Genomic DNA, 15,678 nt, shown 5'->3' with positions numbered 1-15,678 from the left:
AGTGCATGGCTTCTAATGTTGTTACCGAAGTGAGACCTTTAATCTATTTAACAAATACGTTATAGGATCATCCTATTATTCTGTTTTGTATTAATTTACAAAAGGAAAAGAAAAAAGAAAAAAAGAGAAATCGGCTCTCAGACGGGAACAGGCTCCCATCGTTAACTTAAAAGACTCGGCTCGTTCGCGATCGACACATCACTGGTTCCTTAGTTACGTAGTTTGTGACCAAGCTCACGCTGGAAAGATAACAAACAGCGTTATTTAAACTTCAGATTCAAAATGCGTGTAGAAAATGTTACCTGCCTTTCACAGCCGCCCATATACACCGACTTAAGAGAGCTAAGTGCATAGTAAGCTCCAAATAAGTTGACATATTTGTTTATCGTGTGCCTGAACCCCAGGTGAGAATCACTCAGTAGCTACAGAGCTAGCAAAACCGCTAAGCAAGCTAACCCTTGCCATGATATGTTGGCTAGCCGTTTTATGTAGTTAGTGTTGACCTCATTTTACACTGACTGAACGTCTAAACCAGTGGTGTTTCGTGTGACTGCAGGTTTTCATTCAACCCCACGCTACAACTGATTTCGCCGATTAGTCCTGTCTGGTTGCGGATGTGTAAATCGTTTACATCAACTCGTTTTATAAAAGTTGTCTGTACTTTTGTTTGTCTTATTTTACGCTTTTATAATGTGTGTTTTTTTTATCTTTTGCCAGTAAAGCACATTGGATGACCTCTGCGATGATAAGGTGCTATACAAATAAATGTGTCTTGCCTTTCGTGTGGGGTGTGAAAGAAAACCAGCGTACACACGGACCTCCATGGCATTATTGAAAAACCACTGGTCTAACTTTTGTTTTTCAAATCCAATGCCAGCAGATAGATTAACCTACAACTGTCTAAATCCCTTGTCTAAATGTAGACTTGAGTTTATATTGTGGCTTTCATTTGTTCACAGATTCAGCTTTTGTGTTCTCTAATGCTTGAAGTGTTGGAACTGACATGCTGAGCCCTAAGGAGCCAGAAGGTGAAGTGGATGATTCATTTTTTGATAGTGACTGTGATGATGGGGAGAACAAGGTAGAGAAGGGTATAAAGGCTGAAAAGGAAAATCTTCAATTTCCTGAACAACTAAATGCTGAACAGAATGAAAATACAGAGGCTCTGGAAGAGTCCAAGACAATTGAAGCACAAAAGAAAAGTGACAAATATGAATCTGAAGAAGAGGTGAGCAGAACATCCAGCATGTCATCCACTGCCTGTGACGATGAGAAGTTTTCTAGTAGGTGTTCAGATAGGCACAATGAAACAAGTTCAGTTTTGTTGACTGACGACACAGAAATAGATGAAGAAGGCTACCACCATAGTCAAGATGAAAGTGAAGAGGAAGAGGAGTTGCCATCCTCCAATAAGTATTATGGTGGAAAAGGGGGGAAAGCAAGCACCTCTAAGAAACTATTAAGGAAGCATCACACCCGTATTTCAACTCCCCCTTCATCTGAGGCTGATACAGACACAGATACAGATACAGAGAGCGCCAGTGGTTATAGTAATGAGAGCTGCAGTTCAGAGCCCACTACACTGACCAAGCTGAGGACCCTTCAGTCCTCTTTATTACCCACAGTGAGAAGGCCCAAGATCGCCTCAGCAGGATCTCGAGTGAGACCCTCCACCCCAACAGAGGAGTCTGACAACACACCAACAGATGTGACCCCTTTCTCCACTTCTGATACCAGCCTTCTCCAGTCACTGGACCTGACCCAAGGATCCAGGGTGAATGAGATTGAAGATGGATGTCTGAAAGAGCAGCAGCAGAAACAGCTGTCAGAGGAGGTGACCTTCTGTACCTTTAGAAACAAACCCCAGGAAGATGAGGCCTCAGATCAGGATGTGGATGCTAGTGAGTTAAATAATGGCATTGAGTTAACTAATCTGTTCTCGGTCAACTATCTTAGCTACTTTTGATTTGGATCCATCCAAGCTAAGAAATTTAAGTGCCTGCTAAGTTGTGCATTCCCACATGGGACCTGCTTTTGTGTTTGAATTCAGACCACAACATAACAGATTTTGTAGATAACATATGATGTAACAGACTTTTTGAAAGAATAGTTGGGGTAAAAAAAAAATGTTTTTCAAGAAAAGCAACATTTTGATTTGATATATTTATGAACTTCCTATGGATGTTATTTTAATTTTTTTTAAAATAGATAAACTTAAATATTTTACCTTTTTAAATTCTCATCTTTCCTTCAATAAGGCTCTGTCAGTGCAGAGAGTCGACTCCGGAATGAACTGGTCTTCAACTGTGCTGGTAGAAGCAACAGGAAAAACTATTCTTTCAGCAATGATGAGGTTCAACGCATAGACCGTGAAAACCAGCGCCTTTTACGACAGTTGTCCCGCCTGTCTCACAGATCCAGACAAGGCAGCTCAGTTGGACCGAAGACCCATTCAGTAAATAATTTGCCTCCTGTCCGTCTCTATCACACCACACTTAACAGACAGCGGGAGCAGCAGCGCGTTGAGAGGGAAAACTTGGTGAGTTTATCTCTTTGGTGAATACTTGAATTGTAGTTATTTTGTTATTTCTTTTGTTTGTTGCTTGTAGATGTAAAAAAAAAAACAAAAAACCCACAGACTTGGAAAGGAACTCACTCACTCACACGTATTCATAATTAGCTTGAGTTGCCCATTTCTATGGGGTAGGTAGGCCCATCCACTTGGCACTCAGGCCCACCCAATCAGAAGGCTTCCTTTTTTTGCTGGATCAGCCAGTGAATAGTAGTCAATGAATACTATTTCAATTATCGATGTGACCAATAAAAATAACACAATTCTTGTTTCTTGCTTCTTATTTACCATATGATGATGATAGGTCAGATTTTTTTGAGTGGCAATGCATTTTGCAAATGCCAGATTGCAAGCAGCCCCTTCTCTTTGACTCAGTGTACAGCCCACGCATTGCACAGAGGAACTTTTTGTAATATACTACTACTACTACTTTTGTCTGCTCCTCTTAGGGGTCGCCACAGTGGATCATCTGTTTCCATTTCTTCCTGTCCTCTGCGTCTTCCTCTGTCACACCAGCCACCTGCATGTCTTCCCTCACCACATTCATAAACCTCCTCTTTGGCCTTCCTCTTTTCCTCTTCTCTGGCAGCTCCATATTCAGCAACCTTCTCCCAATATACCCAGCATCTCTCCTCCACATATGTCCACACCATCTCAATCTTGAATCTCTTGCTTTGTCTCCAAACCATCCAACCGGCACGGTCCCTCTAATACAGTCGTTCCTAATCCTGTCCTTCTTTGTCAGTCCCAATGAAAATCTTAGCATCTTCAACTCTGCCACCTCCAGCTCCACCTCCTGTCTTTTCGTCAGTGCCACTGTCTCCAAACCATATAACATAGCTGGTCTCACAACCATCTTGTAAACCTTCCCTTTAACTCTTGCTGGTACCCTCCTGTCGCAAATCACTCCTGACACTCTTCTCCACTCACTCCACCCTGCCTGCACTCTCTTCTTCACCTCTCTTCTGCACTCTCCGTTACTTTAGACAGTTGACCCCAAGTATTTAAACTCATTTGCCTTCATCACCTCTACTCCTTGCATCCTCACCATTCCACTGTCCTCTCTCTCATTCACGCATAGGTATTCCGATCACAATGTCATCTGCAAACATTATAGTCCTTGGAGACTCCTCCTTGATCTCATCCGTCAACCTGTCCATCACCATTGCAAACAAGAAAGGGCTCAGAGCAGATCCTTGATGTAATCCCATTTCCACCTTGAACCCATCTGTCAGTCCAACTGCACACCTCACCATTGTCACACTTCCCTCATACATATCCTGCACCACTCCTACATACTTCTCTGCAACTCCTGACTTCTTCATACATACCACACCTCCTCTCTCGGCACCCTGTCATATGCTTTCTCTAAATCCATAAAGACACAATGTAACTCCTTCTGACCTACTCTACGTATACTTCTCAGTCAACATTCCCAAAGCAAAGATCGCATCTGTGGTGCTCTTTTGTGGCATGAAACCATACTGCTGCTCGCTAATCGTCACCTCTCCTCTTAACCTAGCTTCTATTACTCTTTCACAAATCTTCATGCTGTTACTGATCAACTTTATACTTTAGTAGTTGCTACAGTTCTGCACATCGCCCTTGTTCTTGAAAATCGGTACCAGTATGCTTCTTCTCCACTTCTCAGGCATCCTCTCACTTTCCAAGATTGTTTTAAACGATCTAATTAAAAACTCCACTGCCATCTCTCCTAAACATCTCCATGCCTCCACAGGTATGTCATCAGGATTAACTGCCTTTCCATTCTTCATCCTCTTCATAGCTGCCCTTACTTCCTCCTTGCTAATCCACTGCACTTCCTGATTCACTATCCCCACATCATCCAACCTTCTCTCTCTCTCATTTTCTTCATTCATCAGCCCCTTTAAGTACTCCTTCCACCTTCTCAGCACACTCTCCTCGCTTGTCAGCACATTTTTATCTCTATCCTTGAACACCCTAACCTGCTCCACATCCTTCCCAGCTTGGTCCCTCTGTCTAGCCAATTGGTACAATTCCTTTTCTCCTTCCTTAGTGTCTGACCTCTCATATAACTCACCATACGCCTTTTCCTTTGTCACCTCTCTCTTCGCTTTACGCTGCATCTCCTTGTACTCTTGTCTACTTTCTTCATCTCTCTGACTATCCCACTTCTTCTTTGCCAACCTCTTATACTTTGCTGTACTTCTTCATCCCAAAACCAAGTCGCCTTGTCTTCCTTCCTCTGTCCTGATGACACACCAAGTACCTTTCTAGTTGTCTCCCTCACTATTTCTGCAGTGCCATCCGGCAACTCTTCACTACCACCCAGTGCCTGTCTTATCTCCTCCCTGAACTCCTCACAAGTCTTCCTTCTTCAACTTCCACCATTTTATCTTTGGCTCTGCCTTCTCCCTCTTCCTCTTCTTGGTCTCCAAAGTCATCCTACAGACCACCATCCGATTCTGCCTAGCTATGTCCTCCCCTGTCACCACCTTGCAGTCTCCAATCCCTTTCAGATCGCACCTTCTATATAAGATATAGTCCACCTGTGTGCACTTTCCTCCACTCTTGTACATCACCCTGTGTTCCTCCCTCTTCTTGAAATATGTATTCACTACAGCCATTTCCATCATTTTTGCAAAATCCACCACCATCTGTCCTTCCACATTTCTCTCCTTGACACTATACCTACCCATCACCTCCTCATCACCTCTGTTCCCTTCACCAACATGTCCATTGAAGTCTGTTCCAGTCACCACTCTCTCCTCCTTGGGTACACTCTCCACCACTTCATCCAACTTACTCCAGAATTCTTCTTTCTCTTCCATCTCACACCCAACTGGCGGGGCATATGCACTGATAACATTCAGCAATACACCTTCGATTTCCAGCTTCATACTCATCACTCTATCTGACACTCTCTCCACCTCCAGCACGCTCTTGACATACTCTTCCTTCAGAATTACCCCTACCCCATTTCTTCTCCCATTCGCACTGTGGTAGAAGAGTTTGAACCCACCTTCAATGCTCATGGCCTTACTCCCCTTCCATGTGGTCTCTTGTACACACAGTATATCTAACTTTCTTCTTTCCATCATATCAGCCAGCTCTCTCCCTTTGAACACCCTTGAACTTTTTGTAATATAGGTTAAGATAAAAATAATGGTGAAACAAAGCAGTTTGCTTAAATTTGTGACAAAAAGATGTGAGGAGCATGAGGAAGAGAATTCAGCTTAATTTCAGGGATCTTTCTCAACTTGCCACCCACATCAAGCCCAGTAATCTGCTGTAATCCTCAAAAGTAGGCTAATTTACAATTTTTGACTGTAGCCTATAGCCTATTTCAATGTTATTTTTTATTGGGTATAGTTTTTTATTGGGTGTGCAACTGGATTTTATGTTGATGTTGCTGCCTCTGCCGTGTGTGTGTGTGTGTGTGGGTGTGGGTGTATGTAGTGTTGTACAAGTTTACACTTCCCAAGAGCTAGCTCAAAGTTCAATTCACAGATTAAAATGAACTAGTTCACATTCATAATTGATCATTTTGAATTTTGAACTAAGCTCACAGTCCCAAAAAAATGAACTAGTTCTCTTCTTCATTTTTTTTTTAAATGAGCTGCTCTGATGGTTGGACGCCACAACTTGCTGTGTCGTTTCAAATTTGTTGCTGATGTGACTGACATTGGGACTTGTTTTTTCAGACCTGGCGGGCACAATTTGCATAAAAATGTGACATTTTTTCCGTTGGAATCACTATTTATTCTTGAAACTCCTTCAAATGTTCATATGAGCTGGCTTCAGCAGTACCAGTAGCTGCATCTGAATTGCCAGCTGCACTTGCCGCGTGCCTTAAAACAACGCTCACATTGATTCACGTTCATTAGTTGCAAACGGGTAGGCTCAGTTTACTGTTCACCAAAAACATGAGCACGTTCAGTGTGTTCAAGCACAAGTGTGTGTGTGTGTGTGTGTGTGTGTGGGGGGGGGGTTATGTGGCTTTGTTCAAGTGTGTCTTGCTCGTGCCCCAGGACAAGATGATCTCCAAAAACACACTAAATACATAAGCATACCATAATTCACTTTTCCAAGTTCTGTCTCCAGGATTTAATGAAAAATCTGCTATTCCCTTTTCTTTATTTTCCCCACTTCCTTGATATACTACTTTTTACTATCTAGTTACACCTTATTTTAAGTCAGACTGACTTCCTATGTCCAATTTGTGTCTGCAACTGCATAGTTCTGGAGAATTATATTATTTCTTGTTTATGTTGTTCCTTATCCAATGAGAGGGTCTAAGGACAGGATGTTGTGCTGCTGTTAAGCCTACTGAGGCACATTTGTAATTTGTGATATTGGGCTATACAAGTAAAATTGACTTGACTTGATGCTATAAATGTCTTCCTCTTTTGGTGAATGAACGTACTGCATTGGGAAACAACGTCTTTAGTGAGGATGGATAGCGTCAGTTTGAGAGCCGTCATTGAAAGCAGATACTGAAGGACTTGGACAGATGGTGGCAGATGCCAGGCCAGCAGTAGTGCCTTAGAGTCACATTAGAAGAATGTTGAGCACCTTCTGTTTCCAGCCCCTTGTTGCTAACATTAACTCGACTTGACCACTCAGGAGAAAGAAAGTTGTGACAGAAAAGCGGTGCTAATGGGGGGAAAAAAATTATTGAGAAATCATTGTTTTTGTTATAGAAATTGTCTTTTGTAAGCATGTCATATGAATCTTATTTAATATGAAAACTTGGCAACTTCATTACAAAGCATTACGTTTTCCACCACCGCTTATTATTGCTTGTCAAAGGTGGTGAAATCATTTTTAATGCTCATGTTTTTAAGGCAAATTGTTCATATGCTTTTTAGAACAGACTGTTCTCTTTCAAGGGGGTCTCTCAATGTAGTCAAGACTTCATTTGCCTTCTCTATTCTTGGAGTGAGGTAACTAAATCTGCCGTGTGATCAGTATATCCCCAAACGTCATATTCGTAAGACATGCAGTTGGTCCTGCATTTGACTGTCACATGCTCTTCAATGCCAGATCGATAGACTTCACCTGTACAATTTTTCCAGAAAAGTGGCAAAAATGTGAACAGATTTTTTTTAAAGCAGTTTTAGAAGTTAGGAACAGTGTTGGTGACAAGACTGTTTTCAGGTAGAAACCGATAGTTCCTCTTCATTACCTCCAAAGGACCCATAACATGTTGGAAGAAGGTCTCTTGACCCTCGAATCCTTTCCAGTTGTGTTGCCTTGTACTTTTTCCGTCTTTTTTTTTAATTTACTGATGCATTTCCTGGCAGCATGCAGGTGGGAGTATTATTGCATTTGTCACAATCAGAGCAACTTACCTACACTGGTTATTGTTCCTTAAATGACGAGACCAAATGGTCTCATCATTCAATTAGGTCTTTCAATAGCCACCACCACCCTTCTCCAATGCTGCCATCTAGCCTGACCATGATTTATTGTGATTTTGAGGTTGTTGAATGACAGAAATGAAGCGCATGTTGTGCTCCGTATGGGTCAAAATGTATTTTGTTTATTTTATAGCCATTAAAATCACACAAATCCCGGTTAGTTTTTTTTCCACAAAATTATTTGAATCTGTATATTGCTCTCATAAACGGTGCAAATGAGTAGCCCATCTGATGTCAGCTGGCATAAATGCTAGACATACATCCACATTCACCATCTAATCAATGCTGTTGTGTGATTTGATGTAAAGAAAACACAGTGTATACATCAATTTTGAAAGGATTTTCAGATTGAATTCACAGTGTAATAGAGGATTGCTATTCCTTATTAAAGCTGATGATATATTATTTTAGCACAGCAGCACCACTCCAACAAGGTGAAAGTGGCTGAATTCCAAAAAAGTTCTAGGGACTATGGCTTTACTTACTTGTTATTGACAACTGTATGATGGCTTATACAGTGTTAATAGGTTATGGCAGAATGGTGGCCCAGTGGTTAGCACTGTCGCCTCACAGCAAGAAGGTTCAAACTCAGGACCTTCTTGGGGGTTGTTCAACCTTGGAGGTCATCCCAGGTCATCCTTTGTGTGGCGTTTGCATGTGCTCCCCATGTCTGCGGTGGGTTTTCTCCGGGTGCTCCGTTTTTCCCCATCATCAAAAGAAACATGCATGTTAGGGTTTATACTCGGGTCTGTGCCCCTGACCAAGGTAATGGGGAAAGAGCTGGAGTTGGTCCCCAGGTGCAGCACGGCGGCTGCCCACTGTTCCTAGCTACACAGATCACAGCTAGGATGGGTTAATTTACAGTAACTGAATTTCCCTAAGGGGATTACTAAAGGACACTTAATTAATTACTTAATTGGAGAGGGTACAGTATGGGGGCATTAGTGCATTTTGTATAAGTTACTAATTAGTTGAAAATATCCTATACATGTTGTTGACAGGCTTTCCTGAAGAGATTGGAGTCAGTAAAGCCCACACCTGGCATGAAGCGCTCAGAGCAGCTGGCAGACTACCAACAGCAAGCTCGGTACCTGGGAGGTTACCCTCTCTCCATCCACAGGTCCACCTCTAAGAAAGAGAGATCGTCCAACAGGACACCATCAAGTAGGCAACCCAAAGTATTTACCAGAAGTTCTTTTGTATAGATTTTTTTTTACATATGCATTGCTTTGCTTCACTTTTTTATTCAACTTAGTATGAGATAACAGACTGGTTCAAGGTCAGTCAGATTGTCATAGATAACGACATGTAATTTTGCAGTAAATTTCTGCACTTAAAATTGTGATTCTATTCTGTCAAATACAGATATTCCCTGATGGTCCTACTCCTGTGATGGGAATGTTTTTCAGTCATTTTGGACATGAAAGTGGATTCTTTGAGACAAGAAAACTGTTGTGTTCATTTTCTTTGATCAGTTTTTTTATTTGTTTGTTTATAAGTTTTCAATAAAAAAACAAAACTCGTAGATTGTAGTTGAAAATGAAATGATTTTTACCATCATATGCATTTGGGGGTTATATGAACTAATGTGACAGTTTAAGTTGAGGCATGTCCAGTTAGATGTCAGGGTTAGAACTTAGTCTAGGGGCGTCCGGGTAGCCTAGCGGTCTATTCTATGGCCTACCAGCACAGGGATCAGCGGATCGAATCCCCGTGTTACCTCTGGCTTGGTCGGGCATCCCTACAGACACAGTTGGCTGTGTCTGTGGGTGGGAAGCCGAATGTGGGTGAGAGTCCTGGTTGCTGCACTAGTGCCTCCTCTGATCGGTTAGGGCACCTGTTCGGGGGGGAGGAGGAACTGGGGGTAATAGCGTGATCCTCCCATGTGCTGTGTCCCCCTGCTGAAACTCCTCACTGTCAGGTGAAAAGAAGCAGCTAGTGACTCCTCATGTATCAGAGGAGGCATGTGGTAGTCTGCAGCCCTCCCCGGATTGGCAGAGGGGATGGAGCAGCAACCAGGACAGCTCAGAAGAGTGGGATAATTGGGCGGATAAATATCTAAAAAAAAAAAAAACTTAGTCTGGAATGTTAGTATATAGAAATAGTAAGTAATTTGTACATATTATAGTTGCTCCATTTGCAATTTCTACTTACAATAACTAACATATTCAAGAACAGAACAGTTTCACATTTTACATTTACTCATTTAGTAGACACTTTTCTCCAGAGTGACTCAGAAGAGAGTTGGCAATTGGCAGATAAATTCGAATTTTACCCACTGGCTTCTCATAGCACTACATGATAGTCATATCATAGCCAAGACTGCATGTCAAGTTGAGTGCATTTAGTATAGGTGCACCACCCTAGAGCATCAAGAGGTGGGGAATAGGGGAATTGTATTAAAAAGCAAATTTACATCGTCCTAAGTAAGAAAAAGGCAAATTAAGATGTGCAAGTAGAAAAAGGGCTTGATAGTGTTTTTGTAAGTATCAGCACAACAATAACAGTAACAACCGGCGTCAATTCATATTCATCACGGCCACCTAAGGATCACCTTAAGGATTGAGGTAGGCTTTGAAGAGGAAGGTATGAGGCCTTAGTCGAAGGAAGAAAGCAAGTCAGTAGCTCTGATGGAGACCAGGAATTCTTTCTACCATTGTGGGGCCAGGTGAAAGAAAATTCTGGGCCTAGAACTTGCTACTTTGGTGGAGGGAACAGAAGGTAGCCACCAGAAGTAGAATGAGGAGATCAAGCAGGAGCATACATGTTAATATGGGATTGCAGGTAAGTTGGTGCAAGTCCTTGAACTGGCTGGAATGCCAACAGCAGGGTTTTGAAATGTATGCAGTCAGTTAGCAAACGTAATTCAAAGGTCGTAATAATTTTTCCATAGACAAAATAAATGCTAATTTTTAAGCTTTCTCCACCCACATTTTGGAAAAAAAGGGCTGAAGGTGACAGTGTTATAGAACACCTCACCCCAGTTTCTCACATCCACATAGTATGGTGGCTAAACACCAGCATTCCACCTTTGTACGCTACCTCTATCGTACTATGTATTTTACACCCATGGATTTTCTCCCCAAAGCTGGTTGTGTGATGCGTCTCATCCCCCCCCCCTTTTTTTTTTCTTCCAATTGTATCCGGCCAATTACCCCTCTCTTCCAAGCTGCCCCAGTCACTGTTCCACCCCCTCTGCCGATCCGGGGAGGGCTGCAGACTACCACATACCTCCTCCGATACATGTAGAGTCGCCAGCCGCTTCTTTTCCCCTGACAGTGAGGAGTTTCACCAGGGGGACGTCGCACGTGGGAGGATCACACTATTCCCTCAGTTCCCCCTCCCCCCCAACAGGCGCCCAACTGACCAGAGGAGGCGCTAGTGCAGCGACCCGGACACATACCCACATCCGGCTTCCCACCCACAGACACAGCCAATTGTGTCTGTAGGGACACCCAACCAAGCCGGAGGTAACACTGGGATTCGAACTGGCAATCCCCATGTTGGAAGGCAATGGAATAGATCACCATGCCACCCGGACGCCCTTCCATGCATCTCATTTTTGTTGAATTTATAGATGGCAATCAGTTCTTCATCCCAGGCCCACACAACTTGTTTTCAGCTAAAAAAAAAAAAAAAAAATCTAAAAACCGGTTTATTACCTCTTTAGTCATAAAGAAGGACAAGATTAGTAATGATTACATTAGCGGGACTGCTCAAGTTGGACGGTTTGGAGACAAAGCAAGAGAGGCAAGATTGAGATGGCTTGGACATATGTGGAAGAGAGATGCTGAGTATATTGGGAGAAGGATGCTGAATATAGAGCTGCCAGGGAAGAGGAAAAGAAGAAGGCCAAAGAGGAGGTTTATGGATGTGGTGAGGGAGGACATGCAGGTGGCTGGTGTGACAGAGGAAGACGCAGAAGACAGAAAGAAATGGAAACGGATGATCCGCTGTGGCGACCCCTAATGGGAGCAGCCGAAAGTAGTAGTAGTCACGCAATTCCCAGAATCTTTGGAATTGCTTAAGCATCCATCCGAACAGCCCCCATGTGCAATGTGTTGTAGACCTCTAGTAAATAAACCTTTGTTCAGCGCATTAACCTTGTGTTTTTTTTCTAGCATCAAAAATACAAATATAATTAATAGGATCATAGGTGTCAGTAAGTTAAAATGAAAACGCTGATCTTCAGGATTGTACTGTTTTCAAGTTTGATGATAAATTCAAAACTGTTCTAGCCCACTGCAATAATTCACATTGACTCATGAAAGCTCTTAATCTCTCTTCCTGTTGTCTATAGGTATGAGCCCCAGCCCAGTGAGTGCTGCCCATCACAGTGCTACAGCAGGGTCTGTCCCTGTTCACTCCAACTCTGGATCAGCACCCAAGACCAATAAAGTCAGTATGCCTCGACCAGCTTGGTGCTGAAAACTTTTCAAGTCCAATCAACAAAAGTGCTCACTAGAACATAGTAGTCTCGAGTCAGTTTTGGTTGGTATTCACGATTGATCACATGGCGATCAATTTTGCAAGGTACTAAGCTAAGTGGATTTTTTTTTTATGCACAATGGGATAAGCATACTTTTTCAGACTGATTTTCATTTGTTCCTGTTTGAATAATTTCAATGACTTTATACTCTATCCAGTCAGCGGGCCATACAAAGTGAGAAAAAATATTTTTAAAAAATGTCACACTTAAACCGTGAACAATGTTTTGCTGCTGAACTACAAGCATTGTGGTAAAATAGACTTTGGCTAACACCATTGTAGCTAATTATATGAATGTGCTGCAGTTTTCTAGATGATAGCATCCATACATCTTTGTTGAGATGGTATAAGGACCAGAAATGTTGCCCTTTGAGACTCACTTGCTCATCTCAGCATATGGCACTCCACAATCGAGCATGATATACTGCAGGTTTTGCTGCATGCTATTTCTGTTTGGCAAAGGAGAATAGTTTTATTTTTTATGAGATACACAAAGATGCATATTTGTTCTGTTTTACATGATCATGTAAATATATATTTTTATGATTTTATGTTGATGCTATCAATAAAGCTTTGTTGTTTGTACACATTCAAACATGTTTCAGCAGTATTCAACCGTGTGTTATTTAAAACCACTGGGGGGGAAAAAATCACATTTAACAAAGGGCATAGTGAAGGTAATCTCACCTCTTATTACTTCCCCAAAATTCAGCATTTAACTATTCTTTTCATCAGTAAATACTATCCCATATACTGTGTGTAAATATGCGAAAGCTACCTGTACCAACACCAGCTACCAGGACAAAGATAATTCAACAACACAAAAAAGTATAAGTTTAATCTTTATTCTTATTAAAAGAATGTATCAGGTGGGACACATGGATGAATGGACATGACAATAAGAACACATGGGCCTCGGTAAAGGTGCAAATCAACTGTGACAAGATGAACTAAATGTATTCGGGGGAAATGCAAGGTGGTGACATATTCCTGTGAATTAACATGTAATTCTTGGATGAACCTCCCATTGTGCGACCAGCTTGACTTTGTCATACTATAAGACTATCTGTGCCCCTTGGCACATCATAGATAAGATACACTACCGTTCAAAAGTTTGGGATCACCCAAACAATTTCGTGTTTTCCATGAAAAGTCACACTTATTCACCACCATATGTTGTGAAATGAATAGAAAATAGAGTCAAGACATTGACAAGGTTAGAAATAATGATTTGTATTTGAAATAAGATTTTTTTTACATCAAACTTTGCTTTCGTCAAAGAATCCTCCATTTGCAGCAATTACAGCATTGCAGACCTTTGGCATTCTAGCTGTTAATTTGTTGAGGTAATCTGGAGAAATTGCACCCCACGCTTCCAGAAGCAGCTCCCACAAGTTGGATTGGTTGGATGGGCACTTCTTTGAGCAGATTGAGTTTCTGGAGCATCACATTTGTGGGGTCAATTAAACGCTCAAAATGGCCAGAAAAAGAGAACTTTCATCTGAAACTCGACAGTCTATTCTTGTTCTTAGAAATGAAGGCTTTTCCATGCGAGAAATTGCTAAGAAATTGAAGATTTCCTACACCGGTGTGTACTACTCCCTTCAGAGGACAGCACAAACAGGCTCTAACAGGTACTATTTAATGAAGATGCCAGTTGGGGACCTGTGAGGCGTCTGTTTCTCAAACGAGAGACTCTAATGTACTTATGTTCTTGCTCAGTTGTGCAACGCGGCCTCCCACTTCTTTTTCTACTCTGGTTAGAGCCTGTTTGTGCTGTCCTCTGAAGGGAGTAGTACACACCGGTGTAGGAAATCTTCAATTTCTTAGCAATTTCTCGCATGGAATAGCCTTCATTTCTAAGAACAAGAATAGACTGTCGAGTTTCAGATGAAAGTTCTCTTTTTCTGGCCATTTTGAGCGTTTAATTGACCCCACAAATGTGATGCTCCAGAAACTCAATCTGCTCAAAGAAGTGCCCATCCAACCAATCCAACTTCTGGGAGCTGCTTCTGGAAGCGTGGGGTGCAATTTCTCCAGATTACCTCAACAAATTAACAGCTAGAATGCCAAAGGTCTGCAATGCTGTAATTGCTGCAAATGGAGGATTCTTTGACGAAAGCAACGTTTGATGTAAAAAAAATCTTATTTCAAATACAAATCATTATTTCTAACCTTGTCAATGTCTTGACTCTATTTTCTATTCATTTCACAACATATGGTGGTGAATAAGTGTGACTTTTCATGGAAAACACAAAATTGTTTGGGTGATCCCAAACTTTTGAACGGTAGTGTATATATACAAGTTTCTGAAGAGGCTTGTTCACCCAACCCATACCCAAATATGTATACCATTCCTGGGCTGTCTCAGCAGAAGACATGCCCACCTTGTCTTTCACCACAAGCTGTTGCCACTCTTATTACATGAATTAAGACATGTGATGTGACGGGTTCCTTGGGGACATTTGGGAGATTAGAATGTTTATGTGTACTTCTTGATCTCATCGTAGAGCACCAGCACAAAGGCACCGCCCATGCCTCTGATCACATTGGACCAGGCACCCTTGAAAAAGGCTTTGCCTCCCTCGTCCTTCATGATCTTCTTCCAGCAATCGATTGTGCCCTTGTACATAATGTCCGCTATTGAAAATAGACACATTTGTTAGTCATTTGTGGTGCCTTTTTAATTTGATATCACACAGTTGATAAGTGTAGGATAAAACTGATCTGCAATATTATGTAGATTATCGTGAGAATGACTGAAAATGCTGGTCACATGTGACTTACCTCCTTTGCGTCCAGACTGCATCATCATACGACGTCTAACAGTGTCAAAGGGGTATGACACCAGACCGGCTGCAGCAGTGACAGTCTGGGCAATCATCCAACTGACAACGATGTGTGTGTTCTTGGGGTCTGGTAACATACCTTTGTAAAGACGGGCAAAATGATTAAATTCATTATCATAAAATCTCCATGGCTCATTTTTTTATTTCAGCTCTGCAGACCTGCTTGAACAAATGTGGGCTTATGTTTGCCTCACCTTTAGCTGTGTCAAAGCATCCAAAGTAGGCTGCTCTGTAGATGATGATACCCTGCACAGACACATTGAATCCCAAGTAAAGACCCTTAAGTCCATCGGTTTTGTAGATCTTGCTGATGCAGTTTCCGAGACCAGTGAACTCTCTTTCAGCTGAACCCTTGCCAATGTCG

At 41.9% G+C, this 15,678-nt stretch overlaps 2 protein-coding genes across 5 annotated transcripts in view; one reads left to right on the top strand and one right to left on the bottom strand.

Moving 5' to 3' along the window:
* Window positions 1-234: 234 nt before the first annotated feature.
* On the top strand, window positions 235-13,238 carry cfap97 (cilia and flagella associated protein 97). 4 transcript variants are annotated; one of them, XM_056280814.1, is made up of 6 exons: window positions 256-404; window positions 960-1,228; window positions 1,607-1,901; window positions 2,259-2,539; window positions 8,979-9,141; window positions 12,278-13,238. In XM_056280814.1, exons 2-6 carry the CDS (start codon window positions 1,004-1,006, stop codon window positions 12,403-12,405), a joined length of 1,092 nt encoding a protein of 363 aa, XP_056136789.1. In that variant the 5' UTR covers window positions 256-404; window positions 960-1,003; the 3' UTR covers window positions 12,406-13,238. The 4 variants fall into 4 exon arrangements, with proteins under 4 accessions (XP_056136787.1, XP_056136789.1, XP_056136784.1 ...); XM_056280812.1 differs by having other exon boundaries at window positions 235-353; window positions 960-1,901; XM_056280809.1 differs by having other exon boundaries at window positions 960-1,901.
* Window positions 13,239-14,681: 1,443 nt separating this feature from the next.
* slc25a4 (solute carrier family 25 member 4) overlaps window positions 14,682-15,678 on the bottom strand; it is a 2,277-nt gene continuing 1,280 nt past the window's right edge. Inside the window, exons 2-4 of the mRNA XM_056279890.1 lie at window positions 15,509-15,678; window positions 15,253-15,393; window positions 14,682-15,105 (exon numbers count right to left, since the gene is read on the bottom strand). The exon at window positions 15,509-15,678 is cut by the window's right edge and continues 317 nt beyond it. Of these exons, the coding sequence (XP_056135865.1) occupies window positions 14,948-15,105; window positions 15,253-15,393; window positions 15,509-15,678 (469 nt within the window). The 3' untranslated portion in view covers window positions 14,682-14,947. The remainder of the gene's footprint in view (window positions 15,106-15,252; window positions 15,394-15,508) is intronic.

The sequence above is a fragment of the Lampris incognitus genome, chromosome 5, assembly GCF_029633865.1.
Source record: "Lampris incognitus isolate fLamInc1 chromosome 5, fLamInc1.hap2, whole genome shotgun sequence".
NCBI lineage: Eukaryota > Metazoa > Chordata > Actinopteri > Lampriformes > Lampridae > Lampris > Lampris incognitus.
This window is presented reverse-complemented; position numbering and strand designations above follow the sequence as displayed.